Source organism: Simochromis diagramma, unplaced genomic scaffold, assembly GCF_900408965.1.
Source record: "Simochromis diagramma unplaced genomic scaffold, fSimDia1.1 OVJJ01000362.1, whole genome shotgun sequence".
NCBI classification, from domain to species: domain Eukaryota; kingdom Metazoa; phylum Chordata; class Actinopteri; order Cichliformes; family Cichlidae; genus Simochromis; species Simochromis diagramma.
The window spans coordinates 75,990-95,858 of NW_024386815.1; the positions used below are offsets into that span (position 1 = coordinate 75,990).

The 19,869-nt window shown below is 39.3% G+C and overlaps 1 protein-coding gene across 1 annotated transcript in view; it reads left to right on the forward strand.

Moving 5' to 3' along the window:
- Nucleotides 1-18,074, forward strand: part of slit1b (slit homolog 1b (Drosophila)) — an 83,668-nt gene extending 65,594 nt beyond the window's left edge. Inside the window, exons 25-38 of the mRNA XM_040027159.1 lie at nucleotides 29-100; nucleotides 4,861-5,024; nucleotides 8,763-8,887; nucleotides 9,189-9,283; nucleotides 9,543-9,682; nucleotides 9,799-9,892; nucleotides 10,132-10,269; nucleotides 10,456-10,684; nucleotides 10,839-10,969; nucleotides 14,218-14,372; nucleotides 14,479-14,690; nucleotides 15,661-15,785; nucleotides 15,937-16,145; nucleotides 17,426-18,074. Coding sequence (XP_039883093.1) covers nucleotides 29-100; nucleotides 4,861-5,024; nucleotides 8,763-8,887; nucleotides 9,189-9,283; nucleotides 9,543-9,682; nucleotides 9,799-9,892; nucleotides 10,132-10,269; nucleotides 10,456-10,684; nucleotides 10,839-10,969; nucleotides 14,218-14,372; nucleotides 14,479-14,690; nucleotides 15,661-15,785; nucleotides 15,937-16,145; nucleotides 17,426-17,688 — 2,152 coding nt within the window. The 3' untranslated portion in view covers nucleotides 17,689-18,074. The remainder of the gene's footprint in view (nucleotides 1-28; nucleotides 101-4,860; nucleotides 5,025-8,762; nucleotides 8,888-9,188; nucleotides 9,284-9,542; nucleotides 9,683-9,798; nucleotides 9,893-10,131; nucleotides 10,270-10,455; nucleotides 10,685-10,838; nucleotides 10,970-14,217; nucleotides 14,373-14,478; nucleotides 14,691-15,660; nucleotides 15,786-15,936; nucleotides 16,146-17,425) is intronic.
- Nucleotides 18,075-19,869: the final 1,795 nt, after the last annotated feature.

Genomic DNA, 19,869 nt, shown 5'->3' on the forward strand with positions numbered 1-19,869 from the left:
CTGACCCGTAAGTGTATCTGTCTTCCAGCTCTCTCCATGGCAACGACATCTCTGAGCTGCAGGAGGGTATCTTCAGTGATGTGGTCTCCTTGTCTCACCTGTAAGTCTTTATAAATGCAGTCACACATCACACACAGGCTTACAGTACATACACAATGACAGCACCAACTGGCTGCAACAGTAGGATAGTGGGGTCTGTCCTTACTGACAGAATGAGGTCTGTGTGTGTGTGTGTGTGTGTGTGTGTGTGTCCATGTGTGCGTGCGCGTGTGTGTGTGTGTGTATGTGTGTGTGTGTGAGAGAGAGAGAGAGAGAGAGCATATACAGCATAATCATCTTCATGCAAGTATGACACGTGCATGTTCATTTCCCTGCTTTTATGGTTCCACTCAGATAAAGTCCAGTTCCCAGAGAATGAGTGGTTTCAAGTGAAGTGGTTTGCTGCTGGATTTAATTAGCTGAAGAGATCCATTGCTTCCCATAGCTCTATTGATCTGAGGCCTGTGTGTGTGTGTGTGTGTGTGTGTGTGTGTGTGTGTGTGTGTGTGTGTGTGTGTGTGTGTGAGAGAGAGAGAGAGAGAGAGAGAGAGCATATACAGCATAATCATCTTCATGCAAGTATGACACGTGATGATCTGCAGAGATGGTGGATAGAGGGAAGAGAGGCAAAATGGAGATGGCTCGAGAAGGGCAAGATAAAGAAGGAGAAGGAAGGAAAGAGAAGGATGATTAAATGTGAGCAAAAAGGATGTAAAATGAGGTGTGTGTGGGGGGGTATTTTGACTTCTGAAGCATGGCATCATCTCTGCAATAGGACCTTGCTGACTCCCAGTATGTAAAGAGAACAAATTGGGCTGTAAAGTGATCTCTCGTCACTTATTCCGCTGCAGAAACTGACTTTAGCTTTGCTCTGTGATGATTTCTTAATTTCTTGAGGTAGAGCCTGCATTTGAATCCTTTGTGAATTTGCAGCAGTGCGCTACCTGAAACAATAGCTAACATTTTGCGTTAAAAACCCCCCAGTAAGGTCTACAGAAAATTCTAAATTGCACCAATTCTGATTTTTCTCATTTTCTGTCATGGATAAGGTGGTGGTGATATGGTGTATTACCACTATATCACCATATATGGTGTAATAGAATAGAATAGAATTCAACTTTATTGTCATTGCACATGCACAGGTACAGGACAACGAAATGCAGTTTGCATCCATCCAGAAGTGCTTTAGTGATATAGATATATTACAATATATATTAGCAATAATATAGATATGTGAGTATATTACAGAAATGGGTCTATTATGGTATGTTATAATGTACACGGTATGAAGTATGTTGTGAATATTCTATAACTATAAGTATGTACAGGCTGTAGTGAGTACAAGCTATGTACAGGATATGAACAGGATATAAATATGAAAAACTGTACAGAATATGAAATAAATAACTTTACAGAAATCTGAGATATACAGCTAGATAATGATAATGATAGATGCATAAATGGATTCTGCGATGTCACTGAGAGCAGACAGCTCTGGCTGAGCAGAGGTCTCACTCACCTGCTGTTCAAACCCTCTGTTTGCAAGTTAGGGCCAATAAGGAGACAGTAGTTGCAGAGGGAGGGTGAGGAGAGCTTTAAACGCTACTTTTAGACAAAGGATGAACTGTGGGTCTGCACCAAGGCTCCATAAATGATAAATAAATGTTATTCATGATGCTAAGTTTTAAGTAATAAACTTTAATTTGGCCTTCGAGAACGCCTCTATTGTCTATTGGTTCTAGTACTCTACTGATGTTGTACTAGAACAATGCAGTCTTAACAAACAGCATGAAGAACCCCCGTCACCCTAAAGATCCCTATAATGGGTCCAGGCTTTATCTAGTATTCAAGCACAAGTCACACGTTAATGAGTGTGACATTCTGAGTGAAGAGGCTTCCTATTTCAAAAACCAAAACCAAAATGGAAGCAGATTTTATTTTTCATTTCCATTTCATTGAATTTGGTTGAATTGCAGATTTTCTCCTACATTTTCAACTACATGAGTGTTACAGTTCACTGCTGTAAGGGTGTTTAAATCTCACTGTGGGCTGGTAACACATTGTCTTCATTGTTTTTTAAGTGTTTCTGAGCCATAGAGTCCAAGGGATTTCAGGCTCACTGTGGCTTTACAATTGCAAAGCTGCTGCTAAACCTGAAGTCTTCTTTTTTTTCCTGATGAAAATTTAAAAAACAAAAACGCCCAGAGCTTAGGAGGTTAATCGACTGATAAGAATAGACTTTTCTCTCACATGACTTGAAATGCTCTGACCGTATTCTGTGTCATTGTGGGGACATTTTTGCATTGAGTAGTTTTTGATCCCACATTTTTCTCCAATTATTTTATCAAGTGGACCACTCATATATGAATACATTTTTAGAATTTCACGAGCATGTCAGTATGTGTGACACTGTCTCTGTGTGAGCACTGAGGTCTGAGAGCTCCACCCTGTGGCGTTGAAAAATATTGCAGCACATTTTATTAAAGGTCAACCCTCCTTCCTCTCTGATATCAGCTCATTCGTCCCTGTTTTCACTCATTTTAATCCCCTCTTTCTACGTCTTCTCTTCTGCTATATTCTGCTGATACTTTCATTCCCCACTTCATAATCCTACTTTTTCTAAAGTTATTCATTGAGAGCGCTTGCAGTCACATGAAATAACAATGGCTGTTTTCTTTTCTTCACACACAGTCAACAGACAAAAATCTAGGTCTCAGATTTCTATCCCAAGTAAGCTGTCATTATCACAGGAAGTTATCACGCCAGGTTCATTTCCTTTCTGGAATGTCTAAAAGCAAAATCACTCCAGATCTTACTGTGAGCTATGAAATGGCTTTAGCCTTATTTCTAAAATTTAAATCTATACAAAAGCAGGGTTCATGGTTTTATTAAATCAAATCAAATCACTTTTATTGTCACGTCACATTACAGGTACACTGGTACAGCGCATGTGAGTGAGATCCTTGTGTGCAAGTGTCACAAGCAACAGTGGTGTGCAAAAATACAAGAAACATAAGAAACAAGCCAGATATAAGAGCAGGAATGTGAGAATTATAAGAATAAATATATGCACAATTATAAGGATGTACATGCACACGTGTGTGTGTGTGTGTGTGTGTGTGTGTGTGTATACATCTGCAAAATATACAGAGGTCAGCAGTTTGAATATTGTGCAAAGAAATGGCACATATGTACAATATGGAGTGCATAGTGTTGAAGTGAGAGTGAATTATTAAAAGGATTTCAAACATATGACATCATTTTTTAAAACCTTAAAATGTTTATTGTTAGTTCTCAAACAAATGAAACAGTTGTGTAATGCTGACAAAAAAAAAACACCTGGTGAAACATGACACAGCTGGTTAGTAACAGATCAGTAAGGAGCAGGAGTATAAGAGCATCCCAGACAGGTAGAGTTACCTGCATTTGAAAAAGTCTTCACCAGTAAAGAGTGCCTGGGTCAATAGTTCAGCAGCGATTCTCACTGTAAAACTACAAAGAATTTAGAGATTTCATTCCCTACAGATCATAATATCATTAAAAGATTCAGAAAATCCAGAGAAATCCCCCCACACTAGAGACAAGGCGGAAACCAATTTTGAGTGGTCGTGATCTTCAGGCCCTTGGGTAGCCCTGCATTAAGAACAGACACAAGTCTGCAGAATGTGATCAGTCTGTATTAGTTTACACACACATGGGCAGCCTAACATGGGGAGAGACTGTTACAACAAGCTACGATGGATAAATGTAAATATGAGCGGAAACAACTAAAATGTGAAAGCACTGTCAAATACATTCAGGCAGATCAAATTGTTCCAGCTGTGGAGTGTGTAAATGTCCACAATATTAAGTATTAAGAAAATATGCTTTAAGTAGGGAGAAGAGTCTGGGTAAAAATGTTAATATACTCCTCCCATGGGTTTGCCACAAATCCATCTGCATGCCTCAGGATCCTGAAGGTGCACAGGTCCTGGAGAAATGGCAGATTGCAGTCTGCCTTTGTCCTTGGCAGTGGCTTCAGAGTAACAGATGGTGATGGAGGAGGTGAGGATGGAGGTGTAGAAGTGTAACATCAGTGTCTTTGGCAGATTGAACTCAGCTGCCACAGGAAGTGTCGTCTATTGTGTTTTTTCTTTTCTGTTTTTGCAAAGGTATCATTAATGCTAAATGATAAATGTGCAGTTAGGAATAATACAAGCTGTAATCGAAGGTTATAGTCCTGGATCACCTTGGTTATCACATGTGGACATGAGGTTAATGTCAGGGAGGTGCCAAGGTGTATTCTGTATGCATTCCAGCAACATTGCTCCATTAAAAACATGTAAATAAATAAATAAATACTTTTTAAAATAAAGTATCAGTGCCTGCACTCAAGATCTGTCACCCATTTTAACATTCAGAGCATTAGAAAACAACAAAAAACCCAAACTGTGGAGCAGCTAAACTCCCAGCAAGAGTGAGGATAACGTTTCACTTTCATGTAGGAACTGGACTCCTCACCTACCAAGCACTTTAACAGAGGTATCAACAGAAGAGGTGATGCAATGCAGTGGTTAACTGGTTAAATCCAGCATTAGTATAGCGTTCCAACTGTTAGAAAAGGCGTGTAACTCTAAAACCTCATCGTTCTAAACATCACTCTCCTTTTTTCTCTTCAAACCTTACCACTCAATCCAACTTTTGTAGTTTCTCTCTCGCCTCATTTTCTCTTTTCGTGCCTTCAGTGTACACGCTTCTATTCTCCCATCCTTCCTCCAAAACCTGTTTTCTGTCTCACTATCTCCATCAGTGAGCTGACTCTTCATCTGCTTATTTCTTCAGAGCAATTGGAGCCAACCCGCTGTACTGCGACTGCCGTCTGCTGTGGCTGTCAGAGTGGGTGAAGAGCGGCTATAAGGAGCCTGGTATCGCCCGCTGTGCTGGCCCCCGCGGCATGGAGGGCAAGCTGCTGCTCACCACGCCTGCCGACAAGTTCCAGTGTGTAGGTAAGCTGGCAGTGAAAAACATGCGCACCTTACAGCAGCTTTAGTTTTATGCATCTCATAAGACTTTGTACCTGAATAAAATATTTTACTTGGTTTATAAAATTGCTCTTTCACCAAACTGGCTTAGCATTCAATCTAAAACTGTTCACATGAAACAGTAGTATAATTTGTTGTCTGTAGGGTGAATTGTAAAGAATACAGAGTTAATTGGCTATTTCCATCATATATGATTTTTGTCATTGAATTTGTATAATGATCAACGCCCACATACTGTTGCTTCGTAATAGATGATATTTAATGAAAGGTTTTCTTTTCTGTTTGACCTTCAGAGGGTGTTGACTGCTGTTACTCCCACACACTAACAGCTAAAGACACTATAGTGGATCGTGTCTTTGACTGTGAAGTTAAAGTATGCAGAAAATTGCTTTAATAAAAATGTGCTAAATTTTGCTGGCAAGCTGTTTGTTTTAGACTCACAGCCTTCACAAACACCAAATATTCCACAATGAGCAATAATAATTCAAAATTAAATTAGAGTTAAATTAAATTAGTAAAATCACAATTACAGTTTTAATTATTGTAGATTTTTTTTTAAAAAAAGAATAATTATCATTTTTACTAAATGTAGTAAAAAATAAATGTTTTGTATCCGTATATATGTATAACAAAACGCAAACTTTTATTTCGCTTTAAATCAAAGTCCAGAAACTCAGAATCACCAAACTAAATCCATTACCAACAGCAACCACAGGAGAAAACAACAGGTATAAATACACACAAAACACACTGAGGGATAACAAGGGGAGTGGAAACAGCTGGGTAACAACAGGTGAAACTAATTAATGATAATGAAACCGGTAAAGTAAAATCAAATGCAAGGCTCAAGGGACATGAGACTGCCAAAATAAAATGGGAAATATAACAAGAGAGACCCTAACAAAGAAACAGGGAGACTACAACTAAAACCATAAGGAATCAGATCAGTTTAAAAAGGTATAAAAATGCATACAAATTAAAAAGTTGACAAATAGTTAATTAAAAATATCCATAATCAATATCAATTTTTATTAACAAATGTTAATAAAAAGTTAAAAAACAAACAAAAACAAATGCACATGACATCAAAAAATCAAAATTCAAAAAAGGAGTAGGAGTAAGCAAATCTATATTTAGCTCATCACACATACGTTTATCTCCTTTGATTAGACAATCTGATAATACTATAATAATATATACACTGTAAAATATTGTCTATCTAAAACAGTCTTTATATAGTTCTCTATAATTATTTACCAACACCTATCCAAAAGCATTGCTTTCATATGTCATGTATGTGCTTATCCATATTTAATGTATAGTACAACCATATAAATATTACACTCTGTCCCATCCATAGGCCTTTTTATAAGAGCTGTTTGTATAATATTGAAACTTATTTATATTTGTGCATCTTTTCAAACCTTCCTCCAAAGACTGCTAAACACATGCTCATCATTGTTGTCGATGTTTGACATTGATGTATTAGCCTGTAAATCTGAGTGTGTTTTGGCTGTGTTAGCCTGCCAGTCCTTTAAAGAGGACATACCCTGAACTATAAGACATAACAATGATAAATCACATGTTATTTTAAGAGTATATTATTGTAATAAAACAATTAACTGTACACGCAGACTGTTTTGGTAGAAGCTGTAACTGGTCCATACTGAAGCTTGGTATTTTTACATAGTGATCCATGGTGATTGAATCACTTTTGGAGCAAGCCTAAAGTGCAGGCTTAATAAGCTTTACCTAGGCACTGATGATTATTTACAATTGTAAATAATCATCAGTGCGTAGGCAAAGGGTCCGAAAAGATTACTGGGTTTTAGAATAGAGTTTGAAAAACAGGGACGTGTCTACATAGGGGGCACCGGGTGGCCGGGTGGATTTTTACACTGTGGTGTTGTTACTTTTATATAAGTAGAGAATGTAAAACCATCTTCCCGCCTTTATTCAGCTTTAATACCATCAGTATTAGGGCAAAGGGGAATACACAAGAGTCTGAAAAAATGTTAAGCCAATTCTCATTGCTTAGTGTATTTGTGATTTCCCATGGGGCATCCCTAACCTGTTCACATCAAAAAATCTTGAAGTCGCCCCTGGTGAAATAATCGTCTCACCGAAATTTGACAGCATTCGTCATTGTTAAATCCCTTCTATGCCTTCGTTGCCCTTTTAATGTCTATTTAATCTGTTTCTAGAGGTTTTGCCTATCTCTCTTTGCAATTTTATACTCTCTTTGTTTTTAATTTAATCTCCTTTCTTGGAGTATCTAATTTGTTTGCATTTGTCTTGCCTTCACTGTTTGTTGTTTATCTTTTAGGGCAGAAACATACTAATACAAATATTAAAACAAGAATTTGTTAAGAAGGTGCATTTAATCATCATCAGCTGGTAATATCACTCAGATGGCTTTATTTGTTAATTAACATTTGACTTTTGAATGACTTGTAAAGCAGTGGATAGAGGTTAGGGATTCAGATTTCTCCTATGTTTTTCTCTAGCCCTTTTTCTGCTTATCAAAAAAAAAAACAAAGCAAAACTACTGACTTAAAGTTGTGAAATAAAAGGCAACAAAGTTACTAAGAGGAACAGCAACTGCTGTAAACAAGAGTGCACGGAGTTAAAGTTTAATTTAAACATGGCACCGGCGAAAAGAAAAGAGGCCGCAACATCATCAAGCCCAGAGGTTTTATCGCACTCTCTTTCTGGTGTGAACATAGTGTGAATTTTCCTTCAGTGGCTTCCTATCAGACTTTGCGTGCATTAACACTTTAAATGATGTATTTCTAAAATACTATTGCACTGTAAAATTTATTGTGGCGGTTCACTCTAATTAATTATTTCTCACACCTTCTGTGAAGCCTTTTGCAAACAGGGTGGAGCTTCTCTTGTCATAGCACAGGAACAATTTTTCATTTCACTTCTTACGAGTCTTGCACATAGTAGGAAATGTCACTTCTGTAAAGAGTGCAAACAAGCAACCGTTTAATAATTTGTCACTTGTCATGCTGGCACACAACAGTAGGAGTATCCAAAATAATAAAGTTGATAGGCTTTTTTTTTGTATTATATTAATAAACAGTGGTTATTAATGCGTCTGTCACAGCTGTTAGTGGATCTATTTTGAACCCAATTAGTCCCTGTGTCACAGCCTTATAATCCCAACAGGGTTCACATAACACAAACCTGTTCTGCACCTCAAGTTTTGCAGCGTTGCAGAATGATCACGTAGTCAGCCCAACCCTGTATCTCACATATGTGTAAAACTGTAAATCAGATGCAGATACTCTGGTCTGTGTGCTCAAACCAGACTCATGTCAACCAACACACCAGAATACAAACGTTCCTCAGGCTTTTGCCAAAGCAGAGCAGTTTAAATAAAAAAAATTTAAAAAAACAGACACAACATAATATATGTTTTTCTTTAAAAAGAAATACATGTGTTTCATTCTGATTGGTTCATCTAACAGCAAAATAATTCATTATAAATAAATGTATCTGTTTACTGTGCACCAGAAATAATTATATCTGGAAATTAAAGAAAAATAAAACATAAATGTTTTGTTTCTAAATTTAGGATTGGTCATTGCGTCTTGCCTGTGATTGATACATTTGTGTATTTGTCATGTGTGCCTCACATGTGTGTTAAAATGACTTGTATAGATTTTACAGCTGTGTATGTTTGTGTAAAATCAGGTCCGGTGGAGTCATCTGTTCAGGCCAAATGTAGTCCGTGTGTGTCTTCCCCCTGCCAGAACCAGGGCATCTGCAAAGTCCACCACACACAACAGTACACCTGTGTCTGCAAGTCTGGCTTCACGGTATGCAACTATGTGTGTGTGTGTTGCTTGTTGCAGTTTGAGTTTGAGGTTGTATTGTTTTCTTAAGCTCTATCATCAAAATATGAGCTCTGGCAGTCCCACAGTAATATATTTACAGAGCTAGATCTGATGTTTAAAGCCACTGATCCAATATTTTATGTGTTCGTGTGTAGTCTGTGATTGTTTTGAGATCACATCTGTCTCTGATAATCCCATCCGGTTACTCAGCTTGGCCTGATCTGTTTGTCTATGCTCATCAAAAATATGCTGTCAATTCAGTTTGCATGCATGTGGTGTTTAGGGCAAACACTGCGAGACTCCAGTCGACGCCTGCGTCAGCAATCCCTGCACCAATGGAGGAACCTGCCTGAGTGATGAGCAGACTAGAGGATTCAGGTAACAAAAATTTGGTGAAAGTAGCAGAAAAAACCTCTTTACCAACCCCACCAACAGATTTGGTCTAGTGGATGGATGTGGCATCATGTTGCAGAATCAAGCCCACCTGCTAAGATTCAAACATTAGTATGCTAAAATATATACCATGCTAATAAACGTTTGATATTAGCGCGTTAATGCATTTAGCACATGGAAATATTTGAATTTGTCTAAATGTTTCGTCCTCATAGTCAAGTTTCTTCTTTTGTTCTTTTTTAAGCTGTGCATGTGCTTTTGGTTTCCATGGCACTTTTTGCGAGGTGAACGTGGACGATTGTGAGGACCATGGTTGTGAGAGTGGCGCCACCTGTGTCGACGGAGTTGGCAACTACACCTGCTTGTGCCCTCCAAACTACACGGGTACAAAAGCAGCATCTGAATATTTATTACATTTTACAAACTGTTCACCTAGAAAAATGCTGCATAGCTGATCCATCACAGTAACATATCGAGGATTCCTGTAACACTTGTTTTAGGTCTGCTGTGTGAAGAAGAGGAAGGTGTTTGCTCTCCTGGTAGAAACCCCTGTCAGCATCAATCCACCTGCGTCAGCACTCCAAACGGCCCCAGGTGAAAATGCACACACACACACACACACACACACACACACACACACACACACACACACACACACACACAATTACTTCAGACTTGGCTAAGTTTGGGATCCCAGATGAGAGAGAAATTACAGACACATGCAGATGAACATATACAAAGTTAATTTTTTCTAATGTTTCAATTGATTTCCCCAAATCCTACACCGTTTGTTAATTCGTATTTATGCATATTTGTGTGTGTTTGTGTTCCAGGTGTGTATGCATCCCAGGGTGGGTGGGGCCAGACTGCGGTATTGATTATAATGAGTGTGTGGATCATCGATGTCAGAATGGAGCCCAGTGTGTTGACCATCTGGACGGCTACAGTTGTGTTTGTCCGCAGGGATACAGGTGCTGGCAACCTTAAAAAACTATGAACTGTGCAGATACAAATCTAAGAAACTGGGTACTGTGAGTTCCCTTTATCATCATAAGACCATAGTGCTGGTTTGATTATCATGGTAGGAAGTGGGATCATTGTATTTCTTTGTATGTCATGTCTGATATCCTTTATTATGACCTCTTTTTCCTCCTCAGTGGTGAGTTTTGTGAGGTGGCCCTTCCTGCCCCGCTGCCTTGCCAGCTTGCTCAGTGTCAGAACGGTGCCCTCTGTGAGGAAAAGCTGGGGACTGCAGTGTGTCAGTGCCTGCCAGGCTTTGAGGGTCAGAACTGTGAGAAGCTGGTCAGCGTCAACTTTGTTGACAGGGATTCTTATGTTCAGCTTCAAGATGTCAAAAACTGGCCTCAAACGAACATCACGCTACAGGTGAGAACATGCTCACAAGTCCACACCTAGCGAGAGCACGTGTTAGGTGACAGACACGGAAGAGTGTCAGAAATCAATTTCAGCAGCAGCAAGTTCAGGCACACACACATACAGACCTTTTATTGGTGTGTTTTTGTGCGTGTCTGTGCGTTAGGTGTCAACAGCAGAGGAAAATGGTATCTTGCTCTATAACGGGGACAATGAGCCAATCGCTGTGGAGCTCCATCAGGGTCATGTCAGGGTCACATATGACCCAGGGAACCAACCTGCCACTGCTATCTACAGGTACACACACACACACACACACACACACACACACACAGTGGTCCTTCTGATTCTCATGAATATGCTTAAATAGACATATTAGGGAAACATTTAGAAAAGCAAGGTAATATATTCTAAGCACAGTGTCAGAGGTTAATCTCACACACAATTTCCTCACACAACACAATCGCAAAAATATTTCCAGAAACAAAATCAGTAGTATGTTGTAGTATATCCGTAGTAATCAGGGGTATAACTTGAAATTAGATTAAATGTCTGTATAACTGGCATACTGAAAGACAGTTTCACAGTATTCTGCAATGTGCAGCATCCCTCATTTAGTGCTTAGTAGCAGTTCTGGATCTTAAGCAATGCCATTTTTGTTTTTTTTTAACTTGGCTGTCTGTCATTTCTATGGGTGCACGGACAATAGAGTAACCAGTGTTTGCATTTACCATTGCTGAACTTTGCTACAGCATATAAATCACCCAATGAACAACCTGAATAATGATCTTCTCGATGCTACTTGATTTCAGCTTGTTGGACAGACCGTGCCTGCAGGCCTTGGTGTTGCCTGACGCAGCTGGCTAGGGGGTGGGCATGGGGAAAAGAGGTGCTTTGCTGGCAGGCTTTCATCTCCATCCTGCCAAAAGCTTCAGCTGGTCTTTTGTTTGTTGTCGCAGTTTAATTCACTGACTCCTTCAGCATGAGTGAGAAGTGGTCAGAATCATAGACTGTCTATAGAAAAGAAGTTTACTAAGCACAGCTACTTCCTCTCAAATTGGACTAAGTGGAGACTGGAATTTACAGTGACTCGCTGCCACATCTTGAGGTACAAAGTGATATTAGGTGACTGCACAGGCTGGTGCACGCTGGTTAACTTGGCAACGCATTACTTAAAGGTTTTTCATATCATGACTATGAATTCTCCACACTGTGTTGAACAGTTTGATTCAGTGTTCTAAAACATCCATCTATTTTATCTAAATCCCCCTTTTGTATTACAGTCTCTCATTTGTAGCTGAACCACAGAAACACTTTCAAATGAATAATAAAGAGAGAATTTTATACTACAAATAATGTTTCCTTGAAGACATCCAGTTGATCCACCAGGCTAAAAGCTACGTTTTATTAAATCTGGTGACACAGAGAGACCAACAATGAGGCAGTGCAAATCTGAAATAAATACCCTGTTTCTATGGTGTATTTTGACAAAGAAGACATTATCAGGCTGATTTTCTGGTAATGTGCAAGCTTGGGTTCATGCTGTGAACTAAGGATATAACACTTTACTAAAAACCAAGCATTCAATCAAGCACACCTAAGAATAACCATGGTATAGTTCTGAAAAATATGAATGACTCCCTCTTGGTAAGAAGGAGTCGTTCATATTTCATATTGCAACCCCAGTAAGAATGCTTAAACTTTATTCACTAGTTTACTAATCTCATATGTTAGCAGGAAAAATGGAACCAGACATTTGTTAAATTTAAAGGTCAAAAAATGTGGGTTTCAGTTGTTTTAATGCAGTAAAATAAAAAATCAAATGCTTCATTTCTCCTAAAGACAGGAAGTAAATGTGCACTACATTTAGACTAAGCACTGAAGTTGTACCGTGTGAGGGTCATGATTGGCACCTGAATTGGACCAGCTCAACATGTTTAACATTACACTCAACCCTCTGATTCACGCCAACTGCTGCATGTTGATTACTGTGTTCTGATCATCAGAAGTTCAAAAGCTGAGAGTTTGTTGAGCTGAATAATCCACTGGACTCCTGTCAGGCCCTCATCAGCCTCTCAGCTCACTGTAGCTCAGCAACCACGCTCAGCGCTCGTTAGGTCTGTGTCGTTGCTCAGAGACAGTCCTGCTTTATTTGGGAATGTGGACACATGACATCAGCGCTGTGGGTTTTCTGATTTAATCACAGATTCAGCCAGAGGACACTTTATAGTTGAGAGTCCACTTGATCAGGTATCAAGTGCTTAAATGTTTGCATGGTTCAGTGTTAAGAAGGAGGAGGCACGGCCAGCTGGCAGCCTCCCGCACACACGTGCTTTGGGCAAATCTGTGTGATGTGCAGCTGCAGACGAGAGGGCTTTGGGACCAAGATGTAAAAAAAGAAATGAACAGATAAAGGCTTGAGAAGAGAAGAGCGATGAGAAAACCTGAAAAAAATGTAACAAGTGACTAAAATTAGAGGCAAAGAAAATGATATAGGGATAGTGTTAGTGGGTCATGTGACCTAGTGTTTGAGTTTCATTGTATTTTGTTTTCTATTCGTGTTCTGGTTTGAGTTAAGTTTACCTTATTAATCCACGCCTTTGTTAGCACTCGGCTGGATTACTGTAATGCACTTTATATAGGGATCAGTGCTTCATACATTACTCATCTACAGAAGGTGCAAAATGCTGCAGCTCGTCTTTTAACTGGCACTGGAAAGTTTGCGCACATCTCCCCTATTTTAGCTTCACTTCACTGGCTGCCCATTTTGCCCAGGATTCATTTTAAAATTCTTTTATTTGCTTTTAAAGCCCTCCATGGCCTAGCCCCATCTTATCTTTCTGAGCTGCTACAGATTTATACACCCACCCGCTCTCTCAGGTCAGCTGATCGGCTGTTCCTGAATGTACTCAGGACTGAGTGGAAACTTAGAGGAGATCGTGCTTTTGCTACAGCAGCTCCAAAACTGTGGAACGATCTGCAGCTTTAGAGATAAGACAGGCCTCTTCTCTGCCTGCATGATAGCAACCTTTCATGGCCATTATAAACTGACTGGCATGTTAGTCATCATCAATGTTCAGGGAATAGGCCCAGAGTTGTTGTTGACATTTTTTTTAGTTGCTCTAGTAATCATCTCTGAGTTTAAAGCTCTTAACAGTCACCAGGTCACCGGGTGGATTTTGGATTTGGTTAATATGCACAAATTATTACACAACTCTTTTCCTCTTTTTGAACATCCAAATGGAAAAGTCTTGAAGTTACTCGCCCAGTGAATGCAGGGACAGGCCCCACTTCCACGAGGCAAATGTTTAGTTTAGGGCACTGTACATTAGTTCACCAGCTTCCTGCATTAAAGGTTAGACTGATCATTAGTATCTAAAAGAGAAAGAAAGACAAGTTGTTATTCATTTGAATAATACCAGCAAAAATCAAAGTGGAAACAGTCACTGACAAAAAGACGTAGCTGCTCCACTGTCCTTCCGCTCAGTTACATTTTTACATAGTGCCTAAAACATAATGCAATGTTGTTGCCTCCTCCATAATAGCACAGAGACTGTCAACGATGGGCATTTCCACACGCTAGAGCTGGTGACCTTTAATCGGATGGTGAACCTGTCAGTGGATGGAGGAGAGCCAACAACACTGGACAGTCAGGGAGGAAGTCGTCCAGCAACAGGGGAGGCCCGTCTGTATGTGGGAGGTAGGACCAGGGCTTCACACCTCAGTTCAGACATGAACCTTTGTATTCATGCTCCACAGTTTTGTGGAATATTCTGACATAACCAATTGATTTTCTGTCTGTCCAGGTATGCCTGAGGAAGTGATGCCAGCCTCTCTGGGTCTCTCCTCTCAGACCCTCAACACGTCAAGCTTCCACGGCTGCATCAGGAACCTTTATATCAACCACGAGCTGCAGGACTTCACTCGCAGCCACATGAAGCTGGGGGTGGTGCCGGGCTGCAAAGCCTGTCGCAAACTCTACTGCCTGCACGGCATCTGCCAACCCAACGGTCCACAGGTAGCAACACACTGTCAGCAGTGAAACCTCTTGCAAACATAATAATGGCATAGATGTTAAATAAAAGCTTTTTTTACATAAATTAGGAGACAAACATGTAATTTACAAAGAATGTTGTCAAAGTGTCACAGTGTGATGATGATTTAATTTAGCTCTAGTTTCCAGATCACTTTTAAATTTCCTGTTTTCCTGAACGAATGAATGCTAGCTCAGTGCTTCTGGGTGTATTCAAGCTATTACTGAGCTAATATAAATTAGGTTATACACACAGTTTTTTATTTGTCCTGTCTTCCTCCCATTATCCCCAACGAGTTGCTGCAGATGGCTGCCCCTCCCTGAACTGTGAAGGGAGTTTTTCCTTCCCACGGTTGCCAAGTCCTTGTTTGTAGGAGGTTGTTTAATCATTGGAGTTTTCTCTGTGTTATTGTAGGGTCTCTACCTTACAATAAAAATAAAAAAAAAAGCAACATTTTACAACTTCAACCTAAAGCGCTCTCCATCTATGCAAGATAGCATGGGTGCTGTGTAGGAGTAAAGTCAGTTTCAGTCCACGGGCGACCGTGGCTCAGGGGGTTGGGAATCGCATCTTTAACCGGAAGGTCGCCGGTTCGATCCCTGGGCTCTCTGTCCTGGTCGTTGTGTCCTTGGGCAAGACACTTTACCCTACTTGCCTACTGGTGTTGGCCAGAGGGGCCGATGGCGCGATATGGCAGCCTCGCCCCAGGGCAGCTGTGGCTACAACTGTAGCTTGTCTCCACCAGTGTGTGAATGTGAGAGTGAATGAATAGTGGTATTGTAAAGCGCTTTGGGTGCCTTGAAAAGCGCTATATAAATCCATTATTATTATTATTATTAATATAAAAGGCCTTGAGGCAACTGTGGTTCTGATGTGATTCTGTATGAATAAAATTGTATCGAACTGAACATAGTATATAAAACGAGTAAAGCACAGATGTCTTCTCTCTCACAGGGCCCTCAGTGCCACTGCCAGCAAGGTTGGACAGGACAACACTGTGACCAGCCAGTAACAGGAGGTCTTACTAGAGTGGATGTTGTCACTCTAGCAGCTGGTGCCAACCCCTGTGAAGGCAGCAAGTGAGCAGCACTTATCGTGGCATGTTACGTGCTTAGTACAGGACGTGTGCTTCCAAATGTCTTCACTCATTACTCAAAATGGTTTTTGTAACATTTATAAAATCCTTTTTTAATACTGATTCTTTTCCTCATCTGGTTCTTTTAATTCCAGGTGTGTGAAGGGTGTGTGCGTGGTGCTGGATGCAGAAACATACCGCTGTGACTGCGAGGAGGGATATTACGGTGCACTGTGTAACCTCCAGAAGGAGCCCACGGGCTCATGCCGGGGTCTGAAGTGTCTGCATGGCCAGTGTCAGACGACAGAGGATGGAGAAAGGTGCATCTGTGAGCAGGGGTACACTGGAGAGAGCTGTGATATAGGTGAGTCAGGATGAGCAGTCGGTATTTGAAATTGTTACAGGGTGCTGAGAGGTTTATGTATTTAAGAAAATAATGCCAGCCTTTAAAACATGTATTATGATTTCATGGGTATTAAATTATACTCTACTTGATATTTTAAAAGTTAAGTTTTTACTTATCATTATATATATTTCATGTGACAGCCATAGTCTCAAAGTGCTTCCAAAATAAAAAGGCCAGTATAGCTCACCGGGCTGAGCAAGCAACCATATGCTGAAGTATCCCAGGTTTTTGCTGCATGTTGTTTCCCCGGCTCTCTCGCTTTGCTCGCCTGTCTGCTCAGCTGCTCTGTTACAAATAATGGAGAAAAATAAATAGTTAAAAAGATTTTAGATGTCACAACACAAATTAGAAAGTCTTACCGTAATAAAGAATTCAAATGAGAATTAAAGACAAATATACTGATTCACAAATAAAATTTCACAGCTTTAAAATTAAACGTCTCAAAAATCTAAAAGATATTTATAGAACACATTTGTTAGAGGTTATTTTAAGAACGAACCCCAGAGACTGTGGTCATTAGAAACTGGACCTGACAAGAGAGTTGGGTGAGAAAAAACTGAGGGATGCTGCACGCTTACAGGTAGCAACTTGTCCTTTACAGGGTGGACCCAGTTCAAAGCATGACCTATTTCTCTACCACTGTTTCTCTTGACTCATTCTGTGAATCATAATTTACTAAATGAATAACATAGTGTAATCGCTCACACGTCAAACTACCATAAACTGTGTTTATGGTCTCAGATGGTAGTTTCTGTGTTTTTAATCAAAGACAGATGAGTTAAACACTATGAAACACTAAAAACATCATTTTTATTTAGCAGCGCTTGGCTTCACTAAATATTGCCTCTAAGTCTGTCAAAGCCATTTGAATTTATCTAATTAGCTTTCTGTGCATTTTTGAAATTCAGTCTATTATTACGCAAAAATTCTGAATGCAAAATGCATCTTATTATCAATAATCCAGGGTATCAAAAAGCTGACTAATTTTTATATGGCAGAGAATATTATACTATAAGCAAAGCTGATTTTTTTTAATGATTTTAATGATTTCTGTTAATAGTTAGTTTGGCCACGCTTCAGTTTTTTGCATTTTTCATTTTTTATTTGTGTCTCACACTTTAAGAAAAAGTTCAAATTTAAAAGTTTGATCACGCAAAAGGTCAAATATTTTTCATCTTTACCTTATGGAAACACAGTTGGACCCTCTTTTATCCATCTGCCTGTGCTACCTCCCACAGAGTCCCCATGTCGAGGCGAGCCAGTCAGGGATTACCACCGGCTGCAACGTGGCACCATCCTCTGCCAGACGTCAAAACCTTTTTCCTGGGTTGAATGTCAAGGTCGCTGCCAAACGACAGCGAAGCCGGACATCAGCGCCGCCTCCTGCTGCGCTCCTCTGAGGGTGCGACGCCGGCGGCTCACCTTCGAATGCGACGACGGCACCTCGTTTACGCAGGACGTGGAGAAGCCTGTGGAATGTGGCTGCAAGGAGTGTGTGTAGTACCAGTGGTGCACACACGCACACATCCAGACACATAGTTTCAATCACAGCAGACACACACCAAGCTAAACAGGTACACACACTGTAGGATTTGTCTCACTGAAAAACAGACATTTTTTGGTGTTTTGTGCTCAGACGCAGTTTTGTAACATAAGACACTTCTTCCCTTTCGAGACATGAAATCAACGAGTCGACCTCATCATCATCAACTTCCTTTTCTTCACCTGCTGTAGGAGAACCTTCTCTAACTACCAAACTCCAGCTCATTAGTCATACTTGTGTGGTGAGAAGCCTCTGTATGCCTTCTCTTTGTTACCCCAAAAATCGCAACAGCAAACAGTGATTTGTTGGAGGAAGTAAAGGCGCTAATTATTTCAGGACCCATTTACAATAAAGAAGCTTTGACATTCAAAATTGATGAGAGAATTACTCCATTTTTTCAGCAATGCAAAACATCTACCAAACCAGATTTAATTATCTTACAATATCACTTTCAACAGTGTTGTTACAGAACTTTATACGATGATCTGCTACTGAAATTCTCAACCTGCCATCAAGCATAAACTCAGAAAAATGCTCAGTTATTTCTTCACTAAAGCTCAGTCTTCTGTCATATCAATCTGTTTCCTTTCAAAGTAGTCTCAATTTAGGAAAATAAGCACAAATTTGACCTTTTTATGGTCAAGTGCAGTTATTTAATTTATATGTAAGAGCTGTGCAAATTTCCACTTCAGTCTGGCATCTAAATTTATAAAACTATCAAACGTCAATGATCTGAATAATATCACCTATAACAATTGATTGACAGGATCACTAGACACTTTATAGCAAAAGCTTTTTAAAAAATACTAAATAACACTAATGCTAATAAAACAGGCTTTTATTTGTGCTTTGGATATATAACTCTATAGTGCTTCCCTTTCAGTTATAATAAACCAATCATATTCTTCAGATTTATCTTGTCAAGGAAATTTTTTGAAATACTGCACAATACTAACATTCTCATTTCACAAAATTACATTTCACAAAAAATTAAGATTAATCACAACACGTTTCTATGTCGAATTCAAGAACAAAAAACAAACACACTATAAATATATATATATATATTTATTTATATTTATAGTGTGTGTTCACACGTGCAAACACACCAAAAAGTAACAAACATTTCTGTTGATACACGTGTCCCGTTTGTAATGCAGATGGCAAAGATGGCAGCAAACTCATTGTTGTTTAAAGTGGTAAATAAAATAATCCGAAGTTCCCACCTACTGTTTGAAAGCAGTCCGGTAAGAAACTGTCGTCTTCAATCCTAAATCCACAATGATGTCGAAGGTCATCTTGTTCCATTTCTTGACATGAACACAGACTAGAGGTTAAAGGTGACAGAGGCATTAGTTAGTGTGTGATGTATTCACTTTGCTGCTTACCAGACTCACATTTTCACAGTTTAGACCAGCAGTATGTGTGTGTGTGTGTGTTCTTGTTCTTCTCATCTGTGAGGACCTCTTAAAATCTCTTTAAAGTGAGGACATTGCACTTTGCTAATTTAAAGGGCTGATTGAAGGTTAAGACTTTATTTAGGGTTAGGCAGGGTTGAGGTTAGAGCTGGGGATTAAATCTCAGAGTTGTGAAACTGCATTAAAGAATACTTTGCTCTTAAATTTATGCTTAATTTGAGCAAAGTTCCTATTCCCAGGCTATTAAATTACAAAATACATGAAAATTCTTTGAAATTTTTGATAATTGTTTCCGTCACATAATCCATGACAGTGAAACTTGAAAGTAATTGTTGATTATTTTTCTGCTAAAGCAGTTAGAGCAGTCTAAGTCTAAGATGGATTGCACCTACTACTATAATAATTATTTTTAATAATAATAATGATGAATTATCATTTGCCTAAATTTCTCAGCTTAGTAAGGCTTTCAGAATTCACCACAGCCCAAAGTGTTACTTTCTAATGTCATAATAGCCTGACAAAGAAACATATCAATTCCTCAACAAAATATTTCCAATTTTTGCTGAAATTTCCTCTACTTTTCCTTGCAGCAATAACGTAATTTTTAGATTTGATCTTCACTGTAACAAATTGGACAATTAAAACCAAATTCTTTAGCAACATGTTGTACTGAACAAAAAAGGAAAGGAATACTTGGTTGGTTGTGTATAGTTTTTAATAC